General features: G+C 37.5%; 1 protein-coding gene across 2 annotated transcripts in view; it reads left to right on the plus strand.

The window, feature by feature from the left end:
* DCAF1 (DDB1 and CUL4 associated factor 1) overlaps window positions 1-16,155 on the plus strand; it is a 68,751-nt gene that overhangs the window by 13,539 nt on the left and 39,057 nt on the right. For both annotated transcript variants that reach the window (XM_028124293.1, XM_088028226.1), the window contains exons 3-9: window positions 796-872; window positions 3,012-3,085; window positions 5,198-5,311; window positions 8,781-8,918; window positions 10,122-10,634; window positions 10,954-11,055; window positions 14,832-14,990. In XM_028124293.1, the coding sequence (XP_027980094.1) occupies window positions 796-872; window positions 3,012-3,085; window positions 5,198-5,311; window positions 8,781-8,918; window positions 10,122-10,634; window positions 10,954-11,055; window positions 14,832-14,990 (1,177 nt within the window). The remainder of the gene's footprint in view (window positions 1-795; window positions 873-3,011; window positions 3,086-5,197; window positions 5,312-8,780; window positions 8,919-10,121; window positions 10,635-10,953; window positions 11,056-14,831; window positions 14,991-16,155) is intronic.

The raw sequence follows: 16,155 nt of genomic DNA on the forward strand, positions 1-16,155 counted from the left end.
ACTAAAGAAGCCAGTTATGAAAAGAGTCTATATGATTCCATTTGTATGACATTCTAGAACAGGCAAAACTAATCTTTGGTCAGAGAAAGCAGATAATTGGTTGCTTGGGGTAGGGGTGGGAGCTTAGGTGGGGGGAAAGAATGTTACAGACTGAAGTAATAGCACTTAGGTCCTGAAACAGTTATGAACTTGGGCTCTTTGGAGAGCAGAGAAAGCCATATGACTGAAGCTTAATGAAGGGAGAATGGAGAATAGAAGTCAGAGATGCAGACAGAAGCTGGGTTAGTGTAAGCCATGACATATTTGGGTATAATTGAAGTTATTGTGGTAAATCATTGGAAGTTGGAGAATGAATTTTGTGTCAAGCACTGAAGCAAGAAGTTAGGGAAAAGGCTATTGCAAGTAGTTCAGGCAATTGATGGTGTTCTGGGCAAGGATAGGAGTGGTCAAGATTGAAAGAAACGATTGAAGTCAGGAAATACTTTGTAGGTAGAGCTGACAGGAATTATTGTTGTGGGGAATGAGAAGAAAAGGTTTTAATGATAACTCCTAGGCTCCTGAGGGGATGGTAGTGCTATTTTTTTGAGACCAGAAAGTGGAGAGAAGAATGTGTTTGGGAGTGGAAATTGTTTTATGAGATGGTTGTTTAGATCTCTGTGTTCATCGGGAAAATATCTTTTTTCTAACTTTTTGTTTTTATTTCACAGCTTGATTGTTGAATTGACTATATTGTAGGTGGTGGTACATTTTTTAGTATGCTTGTCTAGAGTTGACCCTGTCTTCCCTTTGTGCTAGGATGTCTGAATTGATTGAAAAAGAAACTGAAGAATATCGTAAGGGAGATCCAGACCCATTTGATGACCGACATCCTGGTGAGACCTGTGTTCTCTTAAGCCTGATTCTAATTTTCTAACAAAAGAAAATAGCTTAATAGGAAAATTTACAATTGAAATAACATTTTTCCTGTTAGGTTGTAAGATCATCTAATTGTTAAAATATTGCTCAAGGTGGGGGTAGTGAGGAAAAATAAATTCCTGGAAAAATTGAAATATTTGTAATGTTTACATATCAAATAGAAGATAACTAACTTCAAGGAACCAAATTATGTAGGTATACCTTACTGACACCATTGGTATGTTACTTAAAAAGGGAAAAATGTTCTCCCTTTCTGACTTTTAACCCCAAAGAGGTTATCCTTTGTGTCTTCATCTTTCAAACAACAGTTTGAAACAGTTATGAACTTGGATTCTTTCAAGGAGAAAAATCCTTTTACTAATGAGGAAATGTAGTTTAAAATGCATTCAGTGCCTTGTTTTCAGTTATGAAATTGATACTTGGAACGTTGAATAATAAACAGGTTTCTTAATGTCTGCTTTAGTATTTCATCAGCTAAAGTATGCCATTTCATGTTAATTTGGCTTATTTTGGGCTAATTAGAATCATGACAATCCAGTCTGCTTTGGCATGGAATTTGGTATGATACAGAGCTATATGAGACTTGAGACTTTGCCATTTTATGTTTTCTCTAAGGTGGAGTACCAGTGGGCAAAGCTTAAATCATATATGGGCCCATGCTGCATATAAATTTTCTCTGTGTAAGGTCAAAAGCAGTCCTTTGTGGAAAAAAGAGATAGATATTGTATGTGGAGAGATATGAGAATGAGTGGGACTTATAAAAATAACATAAGTACCCTGATCGGTACAGGGTTAAATTCTATCTCTTAGACTTTGTTTTCAAATATAAGTAAGCTAGGCATTTCAGATTGAGTGTCCAGTTATTTATGTGATACCTGTTCCTTTGTCCTAGCATCCGCACTTGTGACTTTAGAGTATTATTCACCTATTTAATTCTTCAGTAAAGCAGTCAGAGCATGAAGAAGTACAAATGTGAATGTGAAATAAGAAGTTAATGTATGGGGTTATGAAAAGAATTAAAAGAGAGATCATGTTTAGTGACCTTGGAAAGGCCTTGGAAAGGATGAAATGGTAATGAAGAAGAAGGGAGAGACAGAATGATACACTTTTTTTCAGTAGAAAATTTAAAGACTCTTTTCCTCCCTACCTCTTACGTTAAGTAATATTTGTCATTAGGCATAATTTCTGTTCATAAAAAAGGTGTCAGTTTCATCTTTTATAAACAAAATTAGGTAATCCGAGGTCCTCAGCTAGTTTATATGATACCATTCTGTAACTTTTCCTTTTGTGATTTACTTTGGAATACTAATTACAGCTTGGTAGAAACTTTGAATTAGAAGCTCACTCTTTTCTTCATCCTGAATTGTATCCTTTGACTAAATTTGCCACTCTAATGATCTTAAAGGAAAATTAAAATAGATGGTATCTGCTTTAAAAACCAATAATTTTCCCAGTCATTAAATAATTCTTTTACCTTTAGGCTGTGTATTGAGTAGATCCTTAGGTTCCTGGCTTGGAAAGTTAAGATGGCCAAGGTTACCATATCTTTAGAGTTGGCAGTTGCTTAGTGGGATTCCCCTCCTGAGCCCTGCCCCCACAACCTCGGGTATCAATACAGGCTTGAGGCTTCATCTCTGGTATGTTGGCATTATAGTTGAAAGGGATTTTGGACTTGGAGTCTTATCTCCTCCAGTCCACCCGTCAAAAGAAGTTTTGCTTCCTACATTAATCTGTCAGGGAAATCAGGGTTTTTCTTTCTCTTAAGTCTCCTTTATGATTCTTTTTTAGACCTTGTGTACTGTAATGCTGGTGTGGGTCTAGTGCACATTTATGTAATTTAGCATTGCTGTGTAGGCAATTTGCTGGGAGATGGGAAAGTTAGAGAGCAGTGTCTCAAGTTTTTATATTGTCACTTTTAATTTTAGAGCATGTTTCTTATGAAATCTAATTCATCAAAAGAATCTTTTGTTTCCTTTTATTTTTGCAGCATTTTAATAGTTCTTGTAACAACCCAGGTGCCTTTCCAGAGGTTTAACTTGCTTGACTGGGATGACTTACTTATTCCTTATTTGTTCCTCCCCTCTTCTTTTTGGTAGGTCGAGCTGATCCAGAGTGTATGCTGGGCCACTTGCTGAGAATACTCTTCAAGAATGATGATTTCATGAATGCAGTAGGTTTGCTTCTTATTTTTCTCCAGAGATTATCATCAGCAGACGCTATACCTTTATTGTTTGTAAATAGTTTGCTTTCTCCTGTGGTCTTGACAGAACTGAGAATAGAGTGGGTAGATTTTTTTTTTTGGTATTGGTTCAATGAGATAAGCATCCTGGATTTCTTTCTTACTAAAGTCCTGGTTGTAGCCAAGGTGTTTTCTTTTTGGTGTGTACTTCGTTGAGTTGAATATCGGTAAGGACTCACAAGGCATCTGTGCTCATCCCTTTGGCAAGATGATTTTAAGCTTGGGAATATAGACATTTTCTTGGGTTTCTGAATAGAAAACTAAGAGTGATACATGAGGCATGATTCTGCACTGACACTGGTGTGTGCATTGGGCATGTGGAGGGAGAGAAAGATACCTTCCCTAACTCTGGGCTGTTGAGAAGTAAATGAGCAGGGCAAATACATCTAGTGTTCACAGCTCCTGAGACATAGTAATCGTTCAGTAAGTTGTAGCTGTTAGGTTTGTTTTTTGGAGGCCGGAGTGCATGATGCTTGGAAGCATGGGTCTTGGGGTCCACGTTTGGGGTTTAAATGCAGCTTCACTGTTCACTGATGGTTTGATCCTGAGGCAACTTAAGCCTCTAACAACCTTCATTTTCTCCAAGCTTTATTTTCTTAATCTATAAGATAGGGATGATAGTTCTTACATTTAAAAATGTTTTTGTAATCTTTGACTGAAATTAATTACGAAAAGTGCTTAGCACAGAACCTGGTACATGAGGGCTAAGTATTAGCTATTATTATTGTGTGTATTGTATTAACTCCCAAATTTATTTCTCAGTCACTAGTGTCTTTTCTGTACCTCAGATCATTTCCAGCTGCCTTCTAGGTATTTCCACCTGGATATCCTCCGCAGGCACCTTGAATTCCACATGTCTAATTGTTTGCTCTACACTCTGTTTCTCTTGTTCTCTAGCTCAGTAATGATGTCCTTTTCTAGACAGCTAGAAGTTATCCTTTATTTTTCCAAGCTCTCTTATTCAGTGAACTTACAGGTCTTATCATTCCCATTCCATTAACCTTCACAAATCCCTCCACTTCTTTCTGCCCTTGTTGCCAGACCTTAGTTTAGCCACTACCATCTCTCTCTTGGCTATCCCTCTTAACTGATTTATCATCTTGTCTTGTTCTCCTTCAACCTAGTCACTTTACAGCCCAGAAATATTTCTAAAATGCAAAAAGTGATGGCACCCTTTTGCTTACAGTCCATTAGTGGTTTCCTGTTGCTCTCAAGATAAATTTTAAATTCCTCAGTTTGAAATACAAACCCAATATCTCTCTCTGGCCTTTGTCCTCTCAATTTTAAGTTCTTGCTCTTTGGCTCTTCTCTCCTCCCTACTACTCCTTAGCTACTCCTGCTTGTCCTTTACATTCTGGCTTAGAATCCCTTCCCCTCTAAAGTCTTCTCTGATTCTTCTGTGGGAGTTTGTGTGGCCTCCTTCAGGCTTCTGTAGCATCCTGTACTCAGTGATATTTGTTTTTCCAACTGTCACCTCTGTTGGATTATGAACCCTTTGATGGTGGGACTGCGTCTTATTCACTGATGTTTACCCAGCACAAAACACAGTGTCAGTTAGTAGTGGAGATTCAGTAGTATTTGAGCGCTAAAATGAAAGTTTTATTAATACGTTTACATGTACTTATAATTTATGTATAATATTAAATATATTTATAGTATAATTACAAAATTCAGTTTTTCATTAACCATTGTCAAGAATGGGAAGGGGTTATCTTGCCCTGCTTTATCCTTCTAAAAAAGTGTATGTAAGAATAGGGGTAAAAAAAATACGGAGTGATTTCTTCTTGATACTCTTTAAGCTTTAATTCTGTAGCTGCTGATTTGTTGTTTTTTTGGGGGGGGGTTTGATTTTAAAGCTACAGAAGAAATAATATATCCCATCATGGCTCACTCAGCAGGATCCTGTTTATAAAGGTTTAATTAGTAATCGTTAGTTCTTAATACTCCTGAGGCGAGTGATGGGAATATATTAAGGGTGTATTAGACTTCATTAATTTTACTGTGTTGAATTTCAGATGAAAATTATTCCTCCGTTTTTTATAGCTGGTGAACGCATATGTGATGACAAGCCGAGAGCCCCCTTTAAACACTGCAGCTTGCAGACTCCTACTGGACATCATGCCAGGGCTGGAAACTGCTGTTGTCTTTCAAGAAAAGGTATTTACTAAAAAGAAAAGTCATTTTATTTTTAAATTGAATGTCGATCTGTTTGATTTGTCTTTGCTAAAATAATTATAGAATTCTTTGACAATAGTAATATGTTGTAGAAATATAAGAAATCAAGATAAGCAATAAGAAAAATTTAAGGATAACTTTTCATGCTGCTTAGGTGCTATAGTATTTCTTAAAATCTTAAGATCATATGTTTTTAGAATGGTTTTATGATCTTATTCAAACTCTTATTCTTGATGAGTTGTCTTCGTTAGTGAGGAAGGAATTTCTGCCTTGAGGAAGCCCATTCTCTTGGTGGTATTTATTTTTTAATTTTTAATTCTTTTTCTTTTGGGTGGTATTTAATATTTGCTTAATATTTGAAGACTTGTTTTGTGTTGTGTTTTATGCTAGGTGTTGGTAATATTTTGTCATCAAGATGGGAGCTTACATTCACATAATGTATTTGGGAAGGCAGACACAAATAAACTGATAATTTCAAATAAGAATAAGTACTATGAAGACCAGAAAATGATAATTTGATAGTGACTGTGTGTGTGTGTGTACTTTAAACGTCAAAAATTAGTTGCTCTATTTTTAGAAGTAATATAGGTATTTTGTTCTCAGCATTAAAAATTTGCACATGGCTTTCTTTTTTTTCCCCCAAGATATTAAAATTTAATTTTTTGAAACAGTCTGGAAGTCTTAGTGTAGTTCAATGTATAAATCAAATGAAAGATTTGGAAGTAGATTTTCATTTAACTTTTAAGAAAATTTTATTACAGAATTGTATCACAGAAAGTCTTTTAGAGAATAACGTTGTGTAATTAATGCTATAATTTGCAGTACTGTATACAGACTAGATTTAAAAATCTCCAGTTAGTTTACCATTGTGGGATACCAAAAAAATCTATATGCTTGTCAGAAATATTTTAATATGAATTCTTTTGAAAACCATGATGGCAAATGAAACGTTTATAGCAGTGTATTTGTATATGCAAGATTTGTAGAAGATTAACAGATGATTTTACTCTGCTTTGTAAAAGTTTCCTGGTTGTCATTATAGGAAAATCATCTCTGGTTCTTTATAGTTTCATCGTTGTGTATTTAGAATGAAGTGAATACCCTTTGGATGTCAGAAACACTGAGGGATATTTTGAACAATAAAGTTTTCTGCAGTTTAAGAACAGCTTTGTTTCTTGTTCTTTTTTTTTTTTTTAAGAGAGGGGGAGAGAGGGGAGAGAGAATCCCAAGCAGGCTCCATGCTGGGCATAGAGCATGATGCAGGGCTTGGATCTTACAATCCTGAGATCATGACCTGAGCTGAGATTGAGAGTCAGATGCCCAACCAGTTGAGCCACCCAGGCACCCCAACAGTTTTGTTTATTAATAGCTGATTTCTTTTGGGAGAAGTGAATTATTAAGGAAAATCATAGGAAAATTAGATAGGAAATAACATAAGCAGGACAAGCAGGAGTAGCTAAGGAGTAGTAGGGAGGAGAGAAGAGCCAAAGGGCAAGAACTTAAAATTGAGAGGACAAAGGCCAGAGAGAGATATTGGGTTTGTATTTCAAACTGAGGAATTTAAAATTTATCTTGAGAGCAACAGGAAACCACTAATGGACTGTAAGCAAAAGGGTGCCATCACTTTTTGCATTTTAGAAATATTTCTGGGCTGTAAAGTGACTAGGTTGAAGGAGAACAAGACAAGATGATAAATCAGTTAAGAGGGATAGCCAAGAGAGAGATGGTAGTGGCTAAACTAAGGTCTGGCAACAAGGGCAGAAAGAAGTGGAGGGATTTGTGAAGGTTAATGGAATGGGAATGATAAGACCTGTAAGTTCACTGAATAAGAGAGCTTGGAAAAATAAAGGATAACTTCTAGCTGTCTAGAAAAGGACATCATTACTGAGCTAGAGAACAAGAGAAACAGAGTGTAGAGCAAACAATTAGACATGTGGAATTCAAGGTGCCTGCGGAGGATATCCAGGTGGAAATACCTAGAAGGCAGCTGGAAATGATCTGAGGTACAGAAAAGACACTAGTGACTGAGAAATAAATTTGGGAGTTAATACAATACACACAATAATAATAGCTAATACTTAGCCCTCATGTACCAGGTTCTGTGCTAAGCACTTTTCGTAATTAATTTCAGTCAAAGATTACAAAAACATTTTTAAATGTAAGAACTATCATCCCTATCTTATAGATTAAGAAAATAAAGCTTGGAGAAAATGAAGGTTGTTAGAGGCTTAAGTTGCCTCAGGATCAAACCATCAGTGAACAGTGAAGCTGCATTTAAACCCCAAACGTGGACCCCAAGACCCATGCTTCCAAGCATCATGCACTCCGGCCTCCAAAAAACAAACCTAACAGCTACAACTTACTGAACGATTACTATGTCTCAGGAGCTGTGAACACTAGATGTATTTGCCCTGCTCATTTACTTCTCAACAGCCCAGAGTTAGGGAAGGTATCTTTCTCTCCCTCCACATGCCCAATGCACACACCAGTGTCAGTGCAGAATCATGCCTCATGTATCACTCTTAGTTTTCTATTCAGAAACCCAAGAAAATGTCTTGGGTTTCTGAATAGAAACCCAGGCACCTCAACAGTTTTGTTTATTAATAACTGATTTCTTTTGGGAGAAGTGAATTATTAAGGAAAATCATAGGAAAATTAGATAGGAAATAACATAACCTTGAATCCAGTGTCCTAGAATACAGATTACAAACTTCTTTGACATTGTGAGACCTTACTGTTGGATTACATGATAATCTTTATCCTTCAGAAGTATCCTATGCAAATTTTTTGGTGTGAATCAATATTTTACTTCTTTAAAAAACATGTAATTATAGCTGGTAAATTAATGAGTTGGAAATCATTATTTTTGGACGGATTGTCTACTGGTGTTTCACAAAGCTAGGTTTAAGACTCATTGCTTTAGTGTTTTGCAAACTTTGTGAAACATACTATGTTTTTACATGCAACCCATTGCATATATGTATGAAAAAGAACTTTCTTGAACATTGTTTATTCTTTGTGTTTATTCTTTAGCTTGAATTTTATTTATTTATTTATTTATTTTTAAGATTTTATTAATTTGACAGAGACATAGTGAGAGGGAACACAAGCAGGGGGAGTGAGAGAGGGAGAAGCAGGCTTCCTGCAGAGCAGGCATCCTGATGCAGGGCTCGATCCCAGGACGCTGGGATCATGACCTGAGCTGAAGGCAGGCACTTAAGGACTGAGCCACCCAGGTGCCCCTTTAGCTTGAATTTTAATGACTAGGAATCTTATTCACAGATGCACAGATATTTTAACTAAGCCACTTGGACACTTAGTTTACTTGCATTTTTTAATCTTAGCAACACAAATATTTAAAATTTTTTTTTCACAAGACTGGAATCTGTTTATATCTTTAATTATGAAAATGGTCTTTGCTGAATTGTGCTGTTTCATTTCTTTACTGTAGGAGGGAATCGTTGAGAATCTTTTCAAATGGGCCCGAGAGGCTGATCAGCCATTGAGGACGTATTCTACTGGACTGTTAGGAGGTGCTATGGAGAATCAAGATATTGCTGCCAACTATAGGGATGAGAATTCACAGCTGGTAAGGACTATGTTAGAATTACTTTCTGTATAAGATGGGAGAGTATTCACAAGTTCTTTCTTGCTACCTGAACTCAAATAGGTAGCTCTTATTCATTACCTTGTACTGCAGTATAGCTATAGTTTTGACATTTCAAGATTACTTTTCACAAGTTTTGATTTTACTTTTTTTAACTTGACAACATTTTTCATCTTGTCAAGGATCATGATAGTTTATACTAGGTAAAGAATAGTACCATTCCCTTTCTTTTCCCAACATTTGGATTATGAAAATTTTCAAATATATAGCAAAATAGAATTTTACAGAGAACAGCTGTATACATACTACTTAAATTGTTTGTGAACATTTTACTAACTGTATACCCATCCATCCACCATTCCTTTTTTTTTTTATGTAGTTCAAAGTAAATCGCAGATAATTTCTCTCTCTTTTTTTTAAAACTAAGCATAATACTACATTTTAGTGTTGTTTCAAAAAATAAGTACTTAAAAAATGAAAAAGTGGTGAACTTGAAAAATAGATTATGTAATTATGTAGGTGGCAGTATCTAACAATACAATTTACAACAGGTACAAGTTTGAGAAGTCTTCATCATGTTTTTTTTAAGTCAGGTTTATTGGGGTATAATTTACATAGAGTAAAATTCACTTTTTTTTTTTTCCCTTCTTAATGTCCATTACCCAATTACCCCATTCCCCCATCTCTCTCCCCTCCAGGAACCCTCATTTTGTTTCCTATGATTAAGAGTCTCTTATGGGTTGTCTCCCTCTCTGACTTCATCTTGTTTTATTTTTTTCCTCTCTTCCCCTATGATCATGTGTTTTGTTTCTTAAATTCCACATACTTCATGTTTTATTTTCAAAGACACTTTTAAAAAAAATCATAGATATGTCTGGTATTTGCCTCTTCAGGTGTGATGGTCCAGCCTAACTTGATCCAGATAGATCAGTTGTGAATGATGTGTGATGTGCAAATGTAATTTGGGTTTTCTGGGACATTTTATGAGGAATGAGACTTTTAGCTCTTGATTATTTCATCAAGCTATAGGAATCAGATCAAAATATTGATCAAATCTTTACCATTTCTAGATATTGAGATAACTGTGAAGATTTAGTTCTCCTTAAATGGAAATAAGATTTATTTATTGAGAATCATTTAAATCACTTAAATTAAGATGTCTTTTATTCCAATATCTGTTGATAGGTGGCAATTGTACTTCGAAGATTGAGGGAGCTGCAGCTTCAGGAAGTGGCTTTGCGGCAAGAAAACAAGCGTCCCAGCCCACGAAAGCTCTCCTCTGAACCTCTTTTGCCTCTGGATGAAGAAGCTGTGGATATGGACTATGGCGATATGGCTGTAGATGTAGTGGATGGTGAACAAGAGGAAGCCTCCGGGGACATGGAGATCTCCTTCCATCTTGATTCAGGTCACAAGACCAGTAGTAGAGTGAACTCAGCAGCCAAACCTGAAGAAGGAGGATTGAGGAAAAACAAGGCAGCAAAACAGGGTGACAGAGAGAATTTTAGGAAAGCCAAGCAGAAGTTAGGTTTCTCAACGTCTGATCCAGATCGCATGTTTGTTGAGCTGTCTAATAGCAGCTGGTCAGAAATGTCACCTTGGGTGATTGGCACCAATTATACCCTTTATCCTATGACTCCTGCTATTGAGCAGCGACTTATTCTACAATATTTGACCCCCCTAGGAGAATATCAGGAGGTAAGCTTATTGGAAAGAATACCGTGTTCACACTTTGGGATTATTGTGCTTATTTCTGAGATATTTTATGGTAGCATTTTATACTTTGATATGTTTTTACTGTAATACAGAAAAGTCTTTGCCCCAAACTGGTGAAGTCTTATGCCACTGGTAAAGTCTTAGGTCACTTCTGATGCAGGTCTATTTGATAAAAGTGTGTATGTTTATAAAGGAGTGGGGGAGAGGTACCTCATTTTTAAAAATCTTCTGTCCTCATAGTGGAATAGGAAATACGGGAAAATAAAGGCAGTGTTAAGATTTATTTTTGTCTTCATTTTAGTTACTTCCCATATTCATGCAACTTGGATCACGGGAATTGATGATGTTCTATATTGACCTGAAACAGACTAATGATGTCCTGCTTACATTTGAGGCCCTTAAGGTAAAATTCTTTTTTTTTTTTAAGATTTTATTTTTACATAATCTTTACAACTCAGTGTGGGGCTTGAACCCACAGCCCTGAGGTCAAGAGTCGCATGCTCCACTGACAGCCAGCCAGGTGCCCCACTCAGGGTAAAAATTCCCTTTTTTTTTTTTTTTAAATATTTAATTTATTCATTTCACAGAGAGAACACAGGCAGGGGGAGCAGCAGGGAGAGGTAGAAGGAGAAGCAGGCTCCCCGCTGAGCAAGGACTCCCCCCCTCCGCCCAGGTGGGGCTCCATCCCAGGACCCCAGGATCATGACCTGAGTCGAAGGCAGATGCTTAACCAACTGAACCACCCAGGCGCCCCAGAATTCTTTAAAAGTATTATGTACTGACCGTTTTATTGACATGGATGTACCCATGTGTTTCTCTATGTAGCATCTCTGGGTTTTATTGCTCAGGGCATTTCTATTGCCAGATTTGTCAAAATAGCAACAAATGAAAATTTCTTATTTAGATAGAAAAGATGAGGCTTACCAGGTGCCTTCACAAAAATTCAGGGGTCAGTCCTAGGGGATTGAATATTCATGTAGAACCTGGATCTAAATGTGGGAGTGGCCTCAGTTATTGTTGTTGAATAGGAATGGAAAACTGTGTGTAGTACCTTATATCCTACTACTTTTTAAATTTTACCCCTGTGAGCCAGCATCACTTTTTCTGAATTCTTAATTTTATATATATATATATATATACACACTGTGTGATACTAGATTATCTAGAGTGAACAAAATATAAATCAGAAAATGAGCAAAGAAATAAAGGCAGACCCCAATTCAGTAGAGGTAAATGATTTCTTAGGTTGCAGAAGCATTAAATATGGGAGGGCAGGTTAGTCTAGCCCACTATGATGATAAAGGTAATCTGAATGAAGAGAGAGAAGTTGAATGAATAACAGTGTGGCTGTCATATAGTTCCACCAAGCAGGTAACTTTATGAACAGAAGTACCTTTCTGTGCTGTTTATAATATTAAGATGAATAAATCAAGTTTCTATGGTTTGGTTAAGAGAGACCATTTATGGGGTGCCTGGGTGGCTCAGTCATTAAGTGTCTGCCTTCGGCTCAGGTCATGATCCCAGGGTCTGGGATCAAGCCCTGCATAGGGCTGCCTCCTGCTCAGTGGGAAGCCTGCTTCTCCCTCTCCCTCTCCCACTCCCCCTGCTTGTGTTCCCTCTCTCGCTGGGTCTCTCTCTGTCAAATAAATATGTAAAATCCTTTAAAAAAAAAAGGTACCGTTTATGATTTCTTTTAGGTATTACAGATGTTGTGAAAAAAGTGTGGGGTACAAAGGAAGGGGTGGCTTCTTCTTCCTGAGAAATGTTTCCAGAAAACACCTCTGAAAAAGAAATGATGCTCCCTCTGGTTCTTTAAAGTTACAACTTCAAGGAAAAAAAAGTTACAGCTTTATTCTTGATATTCCAGAGCTGTGCTGTCCAATAAAAGTTTTAGTAATGATGGAAATTTTCTGTGTCTCTGCTATTCAATACAGTGTCTACTGGCTGTATGAGCACTTAAAATGTAGCCAGTGCCACTGAGGTTTGAATTTTTATCTTAATTTTAATTTAATTAGCCACATGTGGCCAATGATTACTGCATTGGACAGCACAGTTCCAGAGTATTTTGAAATGAAATAGAAATGAGGAAAATTGCCTTTCGGGTCCCAGAAATTTTAAATTTGGAGGAGGTCAGGTATACACTGGAGTAATACATATTTCTATGTGTGGATGCAGCGAGTGTGTGTGTAAATTCATTATGCTTTGAACAATGAAGCTGGAGGTCAGAATTCTCTCCAGTCCAAAGGTTTTGCTATCCAATGCAGCATCCTGTCCTGAATAGGATAGAGTGGGAGAAGGGATTTGGACAGTTGCTATATCTATAGGTTATATATGAGGAATTATAATGGGTGTCATTATTCAACTGTTTCCATGCAGCGTCATATAAAGGATTAAAGAAAATGAAATAAGGGTGAATAGGGAAAAATCACAAAAGAGATCTTTCTTATGGGGAAATAATACTGTAGATGGGACACCTGGGTGGCTCAGTCAGTTGAGCATCTGACTCTTGGTTTCGGCTCAGGTCGTGATCTCAGGGTTGTGAGATAGAGCCTTGTGTCGGTTTTGTGCTTGGTGTGGAGTCTGTTTCAGATCCCCCCCCCCCCTTTCTGCTTCTCCCCCGGCTTGGGCTCTCTTTTTTTCTCAAATAAGTAAATAAATAAAACTTTAAAAAAGTAATGTAGAAGGATGTGTACTCTTTTATTCAAAAGGAAGACTCAGCTGTATAGGAAGAGGGACAGGTATTGAAGTTAGTAGAAACAAAATGGATTAAAATAGTAATTAGAAGAACCTGCCCTTATATGGAGATACAACATAAGGAGAGAAAATAGGATCTGCTTACACTAATGAAGTGATCTAGATTATAGGCTTTGTATTGGTAAAGGTTGAGCCTGCTTACTCTGTTTTCCTACCTACCTATCCTGGCAGTGGAACTGCCACTTTATGGTAGTGACATGTGAAAAGCTACATGCAGGTGGCCTAAGGGTTGGAGGGGAACCGTTAACGTGGTTTAGCTACTTCTTGGGGGATGGACTTGTGTAACCAATAAAAAGAGTAAAGAGGGAAGGGATTGGAATTACATATAAGGATTAGTCTGAATATGGGTGTTGAGAGAACTTCTGAAGAAGATACATGCCTGTTGTTTTTGCCATTGACCTTGTCAAGATTTGTATCAAATTCCGTACTTGCCAGTCTGTGTCTATATTTTGTGCTTTTGTCACCACCCAGAAGACACCTTGGTAGGAGAAACAGGAGGGGGAGCTTTAGTTCTTCTGAGGCCCTGTACACATTAGCCTGGGTTCAGAGTCATTAAGTAGCCTGCTGCTTGCATTGTACTTCCTGCCTTTAAAATTGCCCAAAAGATCAGGGCCATCCAGAAGATCAGGTCCACCCGGAGATGCTAGTGGGAATTGAACAGGAAGTTAACAAAGCTTTAAAGATAACAAACTTTTTTTCTTTTTAAGATTTATTTATTTGAGAGAGAGCGCATGCGAGTGTGTGAGAGAGCGAGCAGGCGGAGGGGCATAGAGAGGGAGAGAAGCAGACTTCCCGCTGAGCAGTGAGCAAGACACAGGGCTCCATCCCAGATCCCACGGGAGCCTGAGATCACGACCTGAGCTGAAATCAAGAGTTGACCCTTAAACTACTGAGCCATCCAGTCGTCCCTAAAGATAACAAACTTTTAAAGGTCAATTTAAGGTGCCTTCTGATAAATTTCAAAAATGTACTAGTTTTGGTAATTTACTGAAGATGGCGTTTGGAGTTGAATATATTTGGGGTCAGTAAAAAGAAGACAAAGTTTGTCATTATATTAGATGATGAGTCAGTGACTGAGCCAAAACTAGAATATAGAGCTGATTATGAAGGTTAAAAATCCTTTAGGGAAGCTATGTAATAATAAAATGGTAATGGAATTATATGTTATTATATAGAAGTATTTTTCATTTCTTGTTTTTCACCTTTGGGAAAACCTTTGGTATTAGAAGGGAGTGTTAAGAAATCTTAAGAGTTTTTTGGATTTTTGGGTTTCCTTTCATCAATACTGGTTTTACTTCTGTTTTGAGGGAGCGGTTGTTTACCTCAGAGGATTCCTGTTATTTAGCAGCTTGATTTAATATTTTGTGAAGAGATTTTGTGATTATTCTGGATTGTTTCACAGTAACATGTGTCCTCTTTGCTTAGCACCTTGCATCTCTCCTGCTCCATAACAAGTTTGCCACAGAATTTGTTGCACATGGTGGAGTACAGAAATTACTGGAAATTCCTCGTCCTTCTATGGCTGCAACTGGTGTATCCATGTGCTTGTATTACCTGTCCTACAACCAGGATGCCATGGAAAGAGTAAGTACAGTCTGTTTAGGGTATGGAAATGGAATTGGGTGGGGAGACACTCTAGCACATTCACAGAATGACTTTTGGGTAAGAAAAAATGAGTAGTTGGAGTAAATTTTATTTTTATTTTTTTTAAAGATTTATCCATTTATAATAGTACATGCAAGGGGGAGGAGGGGCAGAGGGAAGGGGAAAGAGAATCTTCAAGCAGACTTCCTCCTGAGCTTGGAGCCGCTCTGGGGCTCAAATTCCAGGACCCTGAGATCATGACCTAAGCCGAAACCAAGAGTTGGATGCTTAACTGACTTAGCCACCCAGGCACCTCTTGGAGTAAATTTTAATGAAAGAAGCAAAGAGCGGGGCACCTGGGTGGCTCAGTCGTTAAGCATCTGCCTTTGGCTCAGGTCATGATCCCAGGGTGCTGGGATCAAGCCCCATATAGGGCTCCCTGCTCAGCGGGAAGCCTGCTTCTCCCTCCCCTACTTCCCCTGCTTGTGTTCCTGCTCTCGCTGTCTCTCTCTCTCTCTAATAAATAAAATCTTAAAAAAGCAAAGAGCATGAATATATGACCTTTAGAAAGCATTCTAAAGTGTAAAATTGTTGGGGCGACTGGGTGGCTTAGTTGTTAAGCATCTGCCTTTGACTTGGGTCATGATCCCAGGGTTCTGGGATCCTTCCTGCTCAGCGGGAAGCCTGCTCCCTTTACTACTCCCCCTGCTTGTGTTCCCTCTCTCACTGTATCTCTCTCTGTGAAATAGATAAAATCTTAAAAAAAATAAATGTAAAATTGTTTACAAAAGGTCATTTTTCCCCGTTTTTTTACTCTGTGAATAAAAACAAGCAAGATAAATTGAGGTTTAGGGGCTTTATTTAGTTTTTGCCATTTCTGTTGAATTAGTATTAGTTTTGGGGCTCTTTTCAAGCATCCCTCATGAAGTTCTATTTTGCATTTTGAGTCATTTTGTTTTAAAAACAGTAGATGAGGCTTTGTGTATGTTAACAAATAACGTGTGGTGGAGATGATAAAATAATTCCAGTTGTTCTTCGGGCTCCAGAGGTTCCCCATTTGGTTCTTCTGTTTTTCCAGCTACTTTTTTATTTAGTGATAAAAAAAATTATGAGTTAACATTTGGAAAAATAATGGGTCCCTAGACACACCTAGGGAAGCTCTTAT

This window comes from Eumetopias jubatus, unplaced genomic scaffold, assembly GCF_037043125.1.
Source record: "Eumetopias jubatus isolate StellerSeaLion01/CBP00866 unplaced genomic scaffold, mEumJub1_p1.0 scaffold_1, whole genome shotgun sequence".
NCBI classification, from domain to species: Eukaryota; Metazoa; Chordata; class Mammalia; order Carnivora; family Otariidae; genus Eumetopias; species Eumetopias jubatus.